Source organism: Otolemur garnettii, unplaced genomic scaffold, assembly GCF_000181295.1.
Source record: "Otolemur garnettii isolate 467f Iridium unplaced genomic scaffold, OtoGar3 scaffold00048, whole genome shotgun sequence".
Taxonomy (NCBI): Eukaryota; Metazoa; Chordata; class Mammalia; order Primates; family Galagidae; genus Otolemur; species Otolemur garnettii.
In genome coordinates this window covers 11369162-11385501 of record NW_003852443.1, presented here as the reverse complement: position 1 = coordinate 11385501, position 16340 = coordinate 11369162, and the positions used below count along the sequence as shown (strand labels likewise).

General features: G+C 35.8%; 1 protein-coding gene across 3 annotated transcripts in view; it reads right to left on the bottom strand.

The window, feature by feature from the left end:
- CHN1 (chimerin 1) overlaps nucleotides 1-16340 on the bottom strand; it is a 202860-nt gene that overhangs the window by 85050 nt on the left and 101470 nt on the right. For all 3 annotated transcript variants that reach the window (XM_012806197.2, XM_003791504.2, XM_023514174.1), the window contains one exon: nucleotides 6534-6822. In XM_012806197.2, the coding sequence (XP_012661651.1) occupies nucleotides 6534-6822 (289 nt within the window). The remainder of the gene's footprint in view (nucleotides 1-6533; nucleotides 6823-16340) is intronic.

Below are 16340 nucleotides of genomic sequence, written 5' to 3'. Positions count from 1 at the left end.
AAAAAAAAAAAAAAAAAGTTGAATTAAAGACAATTCTGACATTTGACAGGAAATGCGTTAGGTCAGGAGACTGGAGAAGAAATAGGAACATTATTCCTGGCCTTGCTCTTAAAACTTGTTGAAATTCCATTGTAACTTTTAAACATTGAGAAGAAATTGTTTATTTAGATGATTCATAGAAGACTATTTAGAAAATGAAGTATGAAGATACTAAGGTCAAAGCAAAGAGAGGGTTTTCCTGCTGGAAATCGAGAAAATAGGTAAACTTCAGAGAAATCTGAGAGAACTTAATGGGCTCAACATGGAGTGCAGATTCAATAAATGTTCACTGGCAGGCCCTTTATACTAAAATGTAAATGTAACAGGAAAATAATACATTTTGTCATTAACAGTCATTAGAACATTAATGAGCAAAGACACATGCTTCCTGATTAGAGATAAATACAACTATCATTGTATTATTAAAAGAGAAACTCTACTTTCTTGATGAAGCAATTAGGAGCCTTTTATGTTATTTTGTGAACTTAAAAGGGCAGTTCTGGCATTAAAAAGATGGATCTTAAAAAGAAACCTGAAGATGCTGTTTGTAGCAAAAGCTAGAAGAATAGTAAGTACTCAGACAAGAGAAGGAGCATCTGGCTGGTGGCCACTCTGATCCCAGACAGCAATGATTCATTCTTTACAAGGAAGGCTACATTATGAAATCTCACTGATACTCATACCCACCAGTGCAATGGCATCTATAATCCACATTTTAGAGAAGCGGGTAAACTAAGACTTAGGAAGATTAAGAGCTTGCTCAAGACCACACACACTAAAGAATGTATATACCGACCATATAGGCTTTATTATTATTATTATTTTATTTATTTATTTTTTTTGCAGTTTTTGGCTGGGGCTGGGTTTGAACCCACCACAGCCAGCGCCCTACCCTTTGAGCCACAGGCGCCACCCAGTTTTTTTATTTTTTAAGTTTACTTGATTTCTGAAGGAGAATGTTAACAGGATAAGCCCACTATGAGAAGTTCTGTGCAGAAATTGTAGTCTTCCTCATAAATTGCTAACTGGTTTTTTTAATGCATATCAGTGACCCTGGCACTTTGGTAATTCTGTAAGGGCCTGTTCACCACTGAAACAACTGATCTCAACCTTGAATGAACCACCAGGGAGATCTGAGCATATAAATTTGACTGGGGGAAGAGAAGGAAGAAAGTGTGGAAGAAAAGATGAACACAGCTTGAGCATGAACAGGAAATGACCAAAAAAGCCCAAAATACTCAGAAGGCACAAAAATCACGAAATCAACAGTTTTCTGCAGACTGCTTCTGCCACCCACTTCTCTGGTATTGTTACTCTTATTTATAATTAAGTTTAGGTGTGGACTTCTTACTGATTTCTGCATTGAAATAGAATAATGTTACATGTTTTTAAAAGCAAAGTAAAAACATTAGGATGAGTTGCTTTGTGGAAGACTAAGCCAATTAACAAACCAGACTGCCAGTGCCCCTTTTGCTATTCCAGGGGACAAAGATTCCTGTCATTTTGTAGAGGTACCCAAAGAATTCCAGTAGTTACGGCAGTTTTGGGCAGAGACCCAGATACATTTCAATTTTAAATTTCATAAACCTTTTCAATATGTATGCAGTCTGGTGATCCCAAAAATCTTTAAAAATGGGATTTAAATGTGAAAGAAATTCCTTAAAAATAAGTTAATAGGACAATACATTAAGCATTGCATTCATTTCAAACTACAGGGGAAGAAAAAATATATACACACATAGACCCCCATAGGTTATGGCATGTTGTAGTTCTATAAGACCCAAAAATTCACCTTGCCATCCCAGGCATCCTTACATGAGACAGGTTTAGAACTCAGATAATTAAATCTAGGAGTAAAGACTTTCTGCCTAGATTCAGAGTTCTGGCCCAGAGTATTGCTTCTGACATGCAAATATCATACGTATATATATGAAAAATCATAATATCATATCAATTATATATGTATTTAATAGTTTATATTATTTATATACATATATTTGGTAGTTTATAGTATTAATAGTTATATGAGACATTTCTAAAGCATGGTTTTGGAAGATTAAAATTATATTACGTACAATTAAGTGTAAAATTGTCATAAAAACTATTGTATTCACCCATCAGGCAGTATCTGTTGAAGTAAACATATTCACTACTTGGAATAAGAAACTATTCAAATATAGCTTCAAGATAAATAAAAAGAAATAACTAATAAAAGTCGGGCTCTTGGCCAATAGGATGGCTAAATTAAGCCATTTTAGAAGGAAGTCTGGCTTCTCAACATACTACAATTTCATGATTAAATGTATCTCAATGTTTAAAAAAAATTAAGTTTCCAACTGATATGTCAAGCTGAGGAAGCAACTTAAACAGTTAATGAGAAAAATTACATAGCTATCACTTGGAAAAGATACTTCCCCCCAAAAAACAGTAATGAGAAAAATTACATAGCTATCACTTGGAAAAGATACTCCCCCCACGATAGGCCACCAGACTTCCTGTGCAAACACCTTCATGGCCACAAAACCATCCAGCACCTTTCACAAAGCTCAGATGTATCACTTACACTTTAAGGATTACAAAAAACAAATAAATAAACAAAAACACCTGGATTTTTCATCTTTCAATTTTAAAACAAATAATATATACCTTAAGAGATGATTTGTTTTAAAATTTCCCAAAGTGGGTTTCATTAAACATCACTTTTCAAAAATTGTTCTTAGTAATGGAAGGTTAATTCTAGTAAGTCTGGGAGCACTTTTGAGAATCATAATCACATTAGGCATTAATGATAGTTAAAAGTCCTATAAAAAAGAAATACGCTTTTAAGAAAACTTTACTTTCACCAAACCTATTTGACCCTAGAATCCTACTCTCAATATTTATTAAAATCCTCGGAAATTAATATTTTTGTAGAAAACTCCTTATCTTATATGAAGAAACTCACATCTAGGCAGGCTAGGTGATTGTTCCAAGGTCATACAATTGTTGGTGGGTACGTTGGGTGTTCTTTTCAATACTGTGTTGTCTCTCCTATAACACCTACTACATTCCTTGAAGTAGCAGACTACCACATCTTGGAGACCATCTAGTATAAAATCTTCCTAACAGCATGGGGAAACAGTCTCAGAAAAAGTGAAGCAGCTCGCCTGAAGTGACTCAAAATCCGTTCTCATGGTAAAAGTAGAATCTAGCTCTTAATTCCAACACTAGTCTCTTTTCTGTAACAGCACATTTATTCCTCCAAAGCCAACACTTTTTGCCTTTAAGGTAAATGGGTCATGGACCTGCTGTTAAGGTTCCATTAAATATTTATTAAACCATACTTGTGTCACAGGCATTTTAAATCAATGAAATATGATTGTCTTTACTTACAAATGTCATCCACTGTGACAGGGAATCAATGTTTCAAGCTGTTGAACAGGTCATCAACCCTGTCCTGTTGGATGACACCTGTAAATAAAATAAATCTATTTTTGAGTGAGTAGATTTTAAGCCAACTAGATTTAAGATACATGCAGTTTAAAGTGAAGAGTTACTTTTAAATGATTTTTAATTATGTATTACTGGAAAGAGATACTTCCCAGTGCCAGGGATTTCACTTGAAGAGCTATCACTGGCCATCAGCACAGGACAATCCAGGATATTCAACGTGTAATGTTAGAATATACAGGGATCATGGCCCCTAGAGCTGAAAGGGTTCTCTAGGCATTATCTACCTCAGTTTCTTGCTTTTGTGAATACTGTTTCCACTTTGTAGGAGGGACAACCAAGATCTTGTGAACTTGAAATGGCTAGCCTAATGTTACATAGCGAAGTGTCTTTAGCTACAGTCGCTTGGTGTTGAGAAGTAAATACAGAACGCCTTAGCAAAGGTTATCATTAGGGTGACCAACTTTGAAAGACTCCATGTACATATTTTTAAATAATTCACAAATGTTGACTTGGAATATCCTAGCATATCTGAAAAGAATATAATGTCAACATTAGATATTTAAATGCAAGCATTACTGAAAAATGCCATGGATGGAAAAATCAACCAACAGTGAGAAAATGTGAAAGAGGCAATGAAAAGAACAACATTAAATACAGCATGTATTTAGGATTTTAAATTCTGGCTACTTCCAAACAAGATTTTCAGTTCCTAGCAAATATGAGCATATGGAAAAACATTTTTTATGGTTTTTCTTTTCTTTTCTTTTTTTTTTTTTTTTTTTTGAGACAGAGCCTCAAGCTATTCCCCTGGGTAGAGTGCTGTGGCATCACTGCTCACAGCAACCGCCAACTCCTGGGCTCAAGTGAGTCTCCTACCTCAGCCTCCCAAGTAGCTGGGACCACAGGCGCCCACCATGATGCCCGGCTATTTTTTGGTTGCAGCTGTCATTGTTGTTTGGCGAGCCTGGGCTGGATTCAAACCCGCCACCTTAGGTGTATGTGGCTGGCGCCTTAGCCACTTGAGCCACAGGCGCCAAGCCAATGGTTTTTCTACAGTCTATACTCTGAAATACTGGTTTCTTTGTAGTTACAAAATGCTAATATAAGTAAGATCTGCCAGAAACTAAAATTTGGGCTGGACAATAAACACTTTAAGTTTCCATCCTACATCTAAATACTCCCAGATAAGTGGAAGGATTTTAGGATGTTAGCTTGAGGCTATATGGCTGTTATATATAATCATTTCCACCAAGCACACATTTTGTGCCTACTATGTGCAAGCACTGTTTGAGCCTTTTATACATACATCCTACTCAATCTTTACAACTACTTGGCTTGGTCATTATTGTAATTTTACAAATAAAGGAATCAAAACACAAAGAAATGAAATAACTTACACTCAAATCTATTTGATGACAGAATCCAAGCTCAAAACCTACTGCATTTTTTTAATTGAGCAACCAAAGAGTCTTGAAAATATAAAAACAAATTTTAATATGATTCTAATTAGACTATATAAAATTTCCTCAATTAAATCTCACACAAGATAAAATATTAGGAAAATATTTTACTTTTTTCTTTAAGGAGGCTGGGGACAACTTTCTTTCTTTCTTTTTTTTTGTAGAGACAGAGTCTCACTTTATCACTCTCAGTAGAGTGCCGTGACATCACAGCTCACAGCAACCTCCAACTCCTGGGCTTAGGCGATTCTCTTGCCTCAGCCTCCCAAGTAGCTGGGACTACAGGTGCTGGCCACAACGCCCAACTATTTTTTTGTTCCAGTTTGGCCGAGGCTGGGTTTGAACCTGCCACCCTTGGTATATTAGGTCCTACCCACTGAGCCACAAGCATCACCCATGGAGGCTAGGGACAACTTTCAAAAGTAAAATAAACTTAATGCTAAGAAATGAAAATCTTTTTTTTTTTTTTAGAGAAAGAGTTTCACTTTGTCACCCTCGGTAGAGTGCTATGGCGTCACAGCTCACAGCAAATTCCAGCTCTTGGGCTTAGGTGATTCTCTTGCCTCAGCCTCCTGAGTGGGACTACAGGCACCCACGACAACATCCAGCTATTTTTGTTGCAGTTTGGCCAAGGCCGGGTTCAAACCTGCCATCCTCAGTATATGGGGCCGGGGCCCTACTCACTGAGCCACAGGTGCTGCCCAGAAATTAAAACTTTTGAAGATAATCTAAAATATATCACAATTAAAATTTAACTGAAAAAATTAATTATAAAAGATAACTTGCCTGTCATAATTAAAGAAAATTTTCCTGATTCAATTACTTAACAGTTCATAAAGAAACAAATCCTCCTCCTACTCAAGAATGACTGATTCGCCAAATAATATAATAGTTATTAATAGGTTGTTTAATTATGTGTATTTTTTTTTTTTTTGAGACATAGCCTCAAGCTATTCCCCTGGATAGAGAGGGCTGTGGCATCACAGCTCACAGCAACCTCCAACTCCTGGGCTCAAGCGAGTCTCCTTGCCTCCGCCTCCCAAGTAGCTGGGACTACAGGCGCCCGCCACAACGCCCGGCTATTTTTTGGTTGCAGCCGTCATTGTTGTTTGACGGACCCAGGCTGGATTTGAACCTGCCACCTTAGGTGTATGTGGCTGGCGCCGAGCCAATCATGTGTATTAAAAATATATTTTTAATATATTTTATAATGGTAATTATCTTTAAAGAAAACAAAAAGTAATTTTAATAGATAATGTGGCCCCTTTAATTGCTTATGAAATATTAGCTACTTTCCTTGTCCATTAAGTTATGCTTCTCACCAATCCCCTGAATTTTTTCGCTAGGGCCATTTTTCCAACATTTTTTAAAACTATGAAACTGATAAAATAGAAAACAATCAGGAGTACAAAAATACACCTGACATTTTAACTGAACAAGAATTAAATATATGCAAAGCTCAGCACCACTGGAATTAGACGTTAAGAAAAACACATATACTTTTCAAAGCACTGTAGAGAAATCAATCTGTTTCGGCAATAATGGCTTTCTTAAAAGAACCCCAAACAGAAAAAGAGAAAGTGTGGTTTCACGGTAGCTTACCCTTTTCTCTGACACCCCATCCTGGCCTGTTGGCTCTCTCTCGTCATGTGTCTCTTTCAGGACTGGCATATGTTTTTTGTATGCTGGCTCTCTGTTTAAGGTTGTGTATCCTATGTGCTCATAAATTGGGTTTATCGTCATCTTGGCAATGTATTCTGCTGCCTTGGTTTCAATATAGAGAGTAATCAAGCCATCAGTCACCAGATCGTGGATGGACTCAAAGCGTTTCTCCCCAACAAAGTGTTTTCCATCGTAGTAGAGCCTGAAGTTTCTGGTTTGACTTCCAAATCTGCCTCAATGAAATGGGAAAGATGTTTTTAAGAAAAATAAGCAAGTGAATTCTTTCTGAAAGAAAAAAAAAACCCTACTGCTTTGTTTGTGTGTGTCTCCCTTGTCTGTTTAAATAAGCTATGGGTAATCTCTGTGAATCATTTGGAACACATAAAATTAAACTTTTGAACACAAAGAATGAACTTGAATTAACTAGGGATAGACAGCAAAAGGCATGCCTACCCTAGAAGAAAGAATTTGTTCCTATTTATCTTTTTCAGCCACTTCATTATGCCTGTAGGTAAATAAACCTCACGTTCTATTAAGCCAGGTTAAGATTATTCAGTATTCATGTGGCCACGCCATACTGCATGATAATTCTATGTTCACTGTCAAGTTGATCAATAAAAGTACACAATGTACTTTAGACCTCAGCATTCATGCCTTTTAATAGGAAAGCTCCATTTAGGGCTCACCTGAATATGATGCCAGCAATCATTTAAAGTAGAGCTGACCCCAGAACCTGAGCCATGTAGGGCAGGATAGCACAGAAACACGCTTTTGCTATTTCTGGCCACAGGCCAAGGACTTGTTCTTCCCTTGTTACAGTCATTCTGCTGTGTCTGCCTGTGCAAGAAATGTTTGCAATATATAGCACATATAAGTCATATACTATCACACTACAGAAATTCTGTTTTCAGTTTAAAATCTTGTTTTGATGACATGCTGTAACGACTGGAGAAGAGTGGTTTCCTTTTATGATTATTTTGGTATTTTGGTTCCTGCAGCAAATCTCAGAAAAGGATCCAAGTTAACATGATCACCATCAGTGTCTTTGCAAGAAGACAGATATACGCAAGAAAATTCACTGACTTTAATCAAAAGACACCAAGATCTGCCAGTAGCACAGTCTCCTAAAGACAACCCTGAGAAAACCTAATTAAAAAATAAACGCATCAGGAAGAATTTAATTTCATTTTTGAAAGCACATAGAACAGAGATGAACTAAAATACTAAAATAATCATTGTTTAAATCAAGGGTTAAATGGGACTAAAAACTTGTTATAAAACAATATTATTCTGGCATAGGTTATAGCCCAAATGGACAGGAGTTAGAAACATCTTAATGTGCTCCTAAAAAAGGAAATAATGTCTTTTTATAATGGCCTGAGGCTTCTCCGTTTCTATGTTCAAATGAAACTTTAATAATTATTTCATCTAGAATTCAACATACTATTCATGTTGGCCATTCCAATGTATGTGTATAATTTATCCATCTTTAGGGTCTTTAAAAGCAATAAATTTTATACTGAAGTAAATTATCCATAACTGTACTTTCCTGTTCTCCATTTTCCTCTAATGTTGAAGACATATTTCTCCCAGGTAAGTCTAAAAATCAGGAAGCTAAGACTCCTACTTCAAAGTTTAAATATATAAAAGTTTTTCAATTTAATATACCACTTTTATCATTTCCTTTTTTCTGATATAAATTATCTGCTTATTACAAATAAATATGGAAGGTCATTTCATAACTTTTATAAGGCTATGAATAATAAACACACAAAACAGTGTTTATCATTAAGTTCCTTTATTGTTTAGTTGTGTCAGAGCCATTTCCGTGGGGCTCAGACCACTGTACTCCTGCTGGTGCTTATGATTTTATGGCCGGCATTTCTACTCTGGATATGGCTCTTAAAGACAATTCAAATAATGGCGCTGACATCTGAGAACTATAGAGACACGAAGGGAAGATGGCTAAAAGGCCTCACAAAGCTGAGAATGGTTTGATTGACAGAGTAGAAGTCTAGGTTCGATTCCTGGCACTTCACAAAGGGCTTCTCCAAATCTATTCAAGAAGAGGATTTCTGGCTACCCATCGAGTACCATCCAAAAAAAAATCATTTGTCCTTTTCTCTTTCTCAATACAGCGATTTTAAGAGATGATTTCCAGTTTCTCCATAGCCTTCCCGTCCAATCGAACTTTCAGATATAAGGGAGCTGATCAGAGAAACAACTCATAATATGGTTTGATTAAAATTGAGCCCCAAAGGACAAGAAAATGAATTTCTATTTTGGAATTATGATTGATTTTTCAAAGAAAAATCACATTATTTTTACTGACAGAACTGCCAAGGTTTCCTTGCCTAATCTGAACTATTCTCTTTTACTTAGGAAGTTACATAACAAATAGCATCACAGCACAGACCATCAGAGAGATTCTCTACTTTCTTGATCTGATCTGAAAGGCATGTTGTACTTTGAGGGATCAGAAACAGAAAAAGGTCAGAAAATCTTTGAGAAAGGTGGAGGATGGATATGTCTATTTTACATAAGAAGAGCCATAAAAAGGGAGATGCTAAATCTAAGGGCAAAGAAAGACTCCTTCCTTATAAACACTTACTGCTGGCAGATAATCATTTATTCAAGGAATAATTCACAAAACACCCAGGAACTCTGTTAAGTATTAGGTAGTTCATAATAAAGTTCCTGTCCCCTTGGAACCCCAGTAGAAAATAGATGAACTGAAAAATAGGTCAATACAAAGACACGAAATGCTAAATTTTAAAAAGTTTACCTTCAAATTGATTTTTCAAATGACTATGAAAATGTATATCATCTTTCTCTTGCATAGAAAAGTTACATTTCTGTAAAGTGGTTCATAAAACCAAGTGAATCTAATTATCTCCCTCACACTATAAAAACCAAGAACCTCACTGCCTAATAAGATCTCAGAGCATGACAGGTAAGCTTACATAAGAGCTCAGAGGCATTGCTTACGTCCAAGTATAAAAGCACTCTCACAGTCTTAAAATAGGGTTTGGCCAGGGGCAAGAAAGTGTGGGTCCTAAGTGTTTAACAGAAAACACAGGCTTTGGCATGAGACAGATGTAAGATATAAATCCTGGGTCTGCTACCTCTAAGCTGTGTGACTTTGGGAAGAATCACTCGTGAGATTCTGGATCTAAGAAATAGAAATAACATCACTCTACCCCATATGATCACGAAGATATTTAAGTCAAAGCTAAATATAAAGTAGGCTCAATGAATGGTAGCTTCTCTTCTTCTCTGTTAGCAAAGACAGACAGAATGAGTTACCAAACAATCAAGTAAAACAGAAAAGATATTTGATATGTATGGGAGATGACTGAAAAATAACTGGCAGGATACGACTGACTTATTTTACAACCAACAAAAGGCAAGGAGGAACTCTTTGTGAAATTTTTCTTCTGGATGGGACTGTAACAGAGTGCAAGGTGGGGGGAGGAGGAGCAAGTGAAGAAGGTCTTTCCACTGTGCCCTGGATTCAAAGGAGAAAGGTCAGGAAATGCATTCATATTGAAACAGGGCATGTTGAATAGATCTAGTGACACTCCTGGACTCCAGACTGCAGAGTACCAAATTGTAAAAACTATTCAGCTAAGCCATTCCCCCCGACTTCTTATAGAATTTTCTCTTCATCTTTTCCTATAACTTCTGACCTTGCTTAATAGCTACTTATTCCCTTGTGAATGTGCTTGAAACTGTACAAGCCTGATTCTCACCTAGACAGAGTTCAACAAGATGAAAATTGATTTTCTCCAAAATGGTACTACAGTAAACAAACAGAAAAGAAAGACAGGGACAATATGCTTTAAACTGCTACTATTTTACATAATTGCCACTTTCTAGAAAGAGGACCTTTTTCTCCAGTGATTGTAGGTTTTAAAACTTATTTAATGCTGTGCCCAGTTTCACTGAGATGAATTTCAAAACATACAGTTCTGACAGCTAGCTTTTAAACAATGCAAATATCATCCCATTTTAAAGTCAGTGAATAATATTGATAAAAATTAACCTAAAAGAACAAAATGATGAAAGTATGTATAAAGAAATAGCGCTTGGAGTTTTACTTTACTTTTTTCTAAAACCAAGAATTAGTTCTGATTTGAGGCTGAAGTTATGGAAGTACCTCTTCAAAGGGAAGCTCAAGCTCACAGACGCCTTCTGTTAACAGACAGAAAACAAAACATATACAACACTTGTCTAAGCTGTTAGAAGTATTTCCTGCAGCCAAAAAGAAAACCAGCTTTATTTTTTTTTTTTTTTTTTTTTTTTTTGAGACAGAGCCTCAAGCTGTCCCCCTGGGTAGAGTACCGTGGCATTACAGCTCACAGCAACCTCCAACTCCTGGGCTCAAGCGAGTCTCCTGCCTCCGCCTCCCAAGTAGCTGGGACCACAGGCGCCCGCCACAACGCCCGGCTATTTTTTGGTTGCAGCCGTCATTGTTGTTTGGCGGGTCCGGGCTGGGGATTCGAACCCGCCACCTTAGGTGTACGTGGCTGGCGCCTTAGCCGGTTGAGCTATAGGCGCTGAGCCAGAAAACCAGCTTTATTTATCATAAATGTATGTGTGCTGTTTACCAGAGTCAAAGAAGCTAATCTAATGGCAAAATAAAAATATTTCACAAATTCTTCCAAGTATAAATATGCCCTTGGAAGAAAAGTTAAAACAGAAATAAGAATAGAATGAAGCATTCAATTAAATACTAAGAGATAAATTTAGATGGATTCTATGAATTAAGAGAAGCTGAGGAAGAGAGAGTATAGTTATCCACAACTATGCTTTCTCCATCTAAATCTTTGTTAGGCTATAACTTTTGTCTATTTTATTATACAAATGTAGATAGAAAATGGGGCAAAGTATTAAAATATGTCAACTCATGATATTCATTTGGTCGAATAAATAATTTTCAGTGAAGAAGTAATCCAATTTGCCTAACTAAACTAGATGGCACCAGGAAGCCATCTTCCGGAAGGTGTAATTGATAGAGAAGGATTAGCTCAAAGTTTGTTGAGGAAACGGTTAGACTTATTCCTCCTGCCTTCCAATCCTGTCCCTAGTGTTACCCCTACCTCACTATGGCAGACAAGTTCTGTTCTCCAGATGGGATAGAACAGTGAGGGTGTGAAATGAGGAAGACCAGGTAGAGTTGAAGGCAAAGGTATCATCCCAAGAACTAAACCTCAGTTTTAAATACTGAAGATTGAGACCGCCATTTCTTTTCACCACTAGGTTCTCAGAAGGCTTGTACGTTTCCTGACAGGAGACTGGACGATTCTTCTCTGGGAAATCTGATCAACCCAAGTGAAAAGGACTTAAGAAAAGAGATCATCATCCTGTAATTGCCAAGCTCTTAGAACTACCAGTCAGCTTTTCAGCACCACTTAAAGATGTTTATGGGCAGTCAGCCAAGGACTACCTGACATCTGAAGATGATTTCTCTCATGAAACATAAAGACTGATAAACAAACAGAATAAAAGTGGGAGAAAATGAAATCATGCACGGAAATGAAAAAAAATTTTGATTATTAGTATGCTAAAAAAAATTCCTGTTCCTACTTTTGAATAGAATTTAACCAAGAACCATTAAAATCCTGGAAAAAAGGGAATAGAGACTACTTAGAAAAATAAGTAGAGAAAGGAAGAGAGCATAAAGAAAAACTTTAAACTAGAAATGAAAGACAAAATTGAGGGCAGTGCCTGTGGCTCAAGGAGTAGGGTGCTGGCCCCATAAATTGGAGGTGGTAGGTTCAAACCTGGCCTCAGCTAAAAACTGCAGAAAAAAAAAAAGAAAGATAAAATTGAGAAAATTCTCAAGAAAAGCAAAAAGATGAAAAGATGGAAAAAAGAAGAGAAGAAAATAAGGTTGAGAATCAATATGGATACTTATAGAAGAATGGAGTTGAAGAAATAGAAGGAATCAAAGAAATAATTCAAAACAATTTATTATGACAGATTACAAGTTTATACAATGGATAACAAAATAGGCCCATATCAAGATAGTCAACAGGAACGAATATTCAAAGAATAGTCCAGCAATCACAAATAAATCCTCAGACTGGCAAATTTAACAAGCCTGACAGTATTAAGTACAAACAAGAATATAGAGCATCTAATATAAGCAGCACCTGGTATACTGCTTAACAAAGAGGTTTTACATTATTTAGTAAAGCTGAATATATATACACACCCTACAGCAGCAACCCAGGGCTTGTGGGCACCAAGAGACATATACACAGAGGTGTTATGTATGCATTACTTTTTGAAGTTTAACTGAATTACAGTAGCAACATGTAGCATGATGTTTGTTCAAAAGATGGCATTAATCAAATGAATGTTAGTGTCACCATGTAACAGGCTTGAATAAAATAGCTTATTCTCTTAAATTTCTACACATTTTTTGGCACCCACTGTATATATATATGACAGCAATGTCCATAAGTGGACATAACCTGGAAAGCCTACAAATTCCCAGTAAAATAGAAAAATTACGGTACACATACTGTGATGGTTAATTTTTTGTCTTTGAGAGATCCTTTTACATCATTTGCCCTCTTGGAAATTGTTAATTGTTCACTACTGCCTATAAGAAGTCCAAACACTTTAGCAAGCAAGCTATAAGTCCTTGAGAATAAGTTATTAGCTCTACTTATGTTAAAGCACCAGACAATGACATAGTACCTGTCATATATTATGCTCTAAGTGGCTGTTGAATAGAATTAAAAAGGTGTCATTAATACTTTTCCTTAAGTTGGCCAGTGACATGTAATGATAAAAAGTATTTTTTAAAAAACATGAGAATTACATAGAACTGCCAAAATATAATCAGAGTACTAGAGTTTTGTTGGGCATAATTTAAAAAGAAGTGGTAATTACCATGATACAATGTTTCGTCATTTGCAGAGCTATAATGTTCTGGGTGTGAGAACCTAGATAATATGAAGTTGCTTCCCATATTGACAATTCGGAGTATATAAATGATAAGAATGTATTGAATCAATTACAATAATTTTTTACCCATTATTTTTCATCTTACTAACCAGAGAACCAATCCTACACATTGTGTTCAGCCACTGTAGAAATTTATGCTTTTACTTACAGAAAAGTTTTATACCCATTCCAATCTTTTAAAAGGCAGAGTAGGCATAGAAATGATAATTTTTGTACAATTAATAACAGATTTGGCTTATTCAAGAGTTGGTGAGCAATCCTGCTAAAAGCTTATTAAAATCTTTTTGCAATTGGACTACTACACTGGGATAAAAATTCACACAAATCTACAAAATGATGGAGTTATACGTGTGTGCAAATTCTTGTAGAGTTTTATACCTGTATAAGTGTGAGTTTGTAGACAAACACAAATCTACATATTCATACATGTTTTTCTGTTAAATACATAAAACTTTTATTTAATCACTTCAGTATAAATAATATTCTTAATATCATATATGAATATTAATTTTTTTGTTGATGACTCGGGCTCATTTACGTATTACTTTAGTGTCTGAATACAGAAATATCCCTAAGACTATAGTAATATATTGAGTTGCCTTTCCTTGATCTAAACTGCCCCCAATTATTGAAATTTCAGTTCTTTGATTTAGTTTTATATTTTTAAATGCTCTTTATAAGTTATCAACTGTGTTCACTTTTCTATTTGCAATCTTGAAAAAAGACAAAAATATACAATATTTCATATTAAAACTGTATCCAACAGACTCAAATGGGGTTTACTGCAATAAACACAAGGGCTCTGAGACAGCTACTGAGTCACCAGAGGCAGTTCCATTTATTTCTAGCTTTAGGGCCGTATTTTGGAAGCCTGGCATTGCCAACAGTCTGACTTCCAGGTAGGAAGATGCTACAGCAGATGAGCAGACACACTCCTGAATTTGGTCAAGCACGTACTTTTTAATATCTAGTGTTCATTAACAATCAGCAAATGGTTACATGTTATTCATAAAAATGTCTTACTTTTAAAAAGTCAATTTATTAGTGTATAATTTACATAGAATAATGCATCCATTTAAAGTGCACAGTTCAATGAGTTTTGACAAATGCCAACATCACAGTTAAGATTCAGAACATTTCCAACACCTTCAAAGGTTTCCTGATGTCCTTTTACAGTCTTGTCCCCTGTCCTACTCAACAACTTATCTGTTAATTTTCTGTTTCTATAAATGGAATTATAGAACATATATTCTTATGTTTGAATACCTAAGTTTTTTTTTTTTTTAGAGACAGAGTCTCACTTTATTGCCCTTGGTAGAGCGCTGTGGCGTCACAGCTCACAGCAACCTCCAACTCCAGGGCTTTCGCAATTCTCTTGCCTCAGCCTCCCAAGCAACTGGGACTACAGGCACCCACCACAATGCCCGGCCACTTTTTTGTTGCAGTTTGGCTGGGGCCGGGTTTGAACTCACTACCCTTGGTATATGGGGTTGACGCCCAACGCACTGAGGATATCTAAGTTTTTAACATAAAGATTTACTTTAAATTAATGAATACTGTTTACATCAGATTTTAAACTAGACTAGGATTTCTGATTATGGAAAAACAATAAACCATATTTGTATTTGCTACTTTTTTTCTGGGGTCATGTTTCAGTTAGCCTCTTATCTCTAATAAAAACATAAAGCATTGGACATAATCAATCTGTTTGACGAAAAAAGGAATTATCAACATAAAAATGGTTGCCACTTACTGGCTTTTAATGGCTAATATGCAAAAGGCTTAACATGTAATATAGAATATATCTTTGAGTGTTTATTTTAATAATACTAATTAACACATTTTGAGTGTTATTGCTAGGCACTAGGTGTGCATTATCCCAAATAATCTCGCCAATAACTTTATGAGCCTTAAGGAGATTAAGTAACCTGCCCAAAGGCACACAAAAATGTAGGAACCACCAAGAGTTTGAATCTACCACTGTCTGACTGCAAAGCCATATTCTAAATCATTGACCACTTATATTGATTTAAAATCACAGGTAGATTTGAAATCCCAGGGCCAAAAAAGATCATCACAAGCCCCATAAATAGGCTATATATCTTTCAGAGAAACATAGCAAAAAAATCATGAGTATCTGTCCACTTAAGAGATCATTATTTAATAGTGGTAAATAGAATAAAAAATGGCCTTCTGAAGCTTTTGTTTTTTACAGTTTTTTTAAAGCTTTTTATTTATACAAAGAACTGTATCACAAGTATTCTGAATCTGAAAATTTACTATTAAATGCAATTCTATTGAATAAGCCTAGAACACATGTGTACCAAACACCAGGGTGAAAGAAGCCTAAATGAATAAGACGTTGTTTTTGCCCTAGAGAAACTCAGTTCACTTGTAAAGACAGACAGACATATATATGTATTTATTCTGGGTAGTACCTATACCTAGATATATTTAAGGAACATATAAAGATCTTTTCAGAAAATAAATTAGTAACTATATTATCAAAAGCTCTAGGCCTAACCATATTCAACACAAACTCAAATATAACCTGGCATATTAGGTACCATCCTAAATATCAAAACACCTGAGTCATCAGTAGACTTCTAAGGGAAACTAAAAATCTGCCAGCAAGTAGCTATCGGAATTCTTCACAAAAATTTTGAAAGCCCTAGCAGGAGGGTTCAATCTGTAGTCTGGAGGATGACCTCAATTGAGAACAGAAGTAGAGCCAAAAGCTAACACATTGTCTGAAACAAGAGCAGA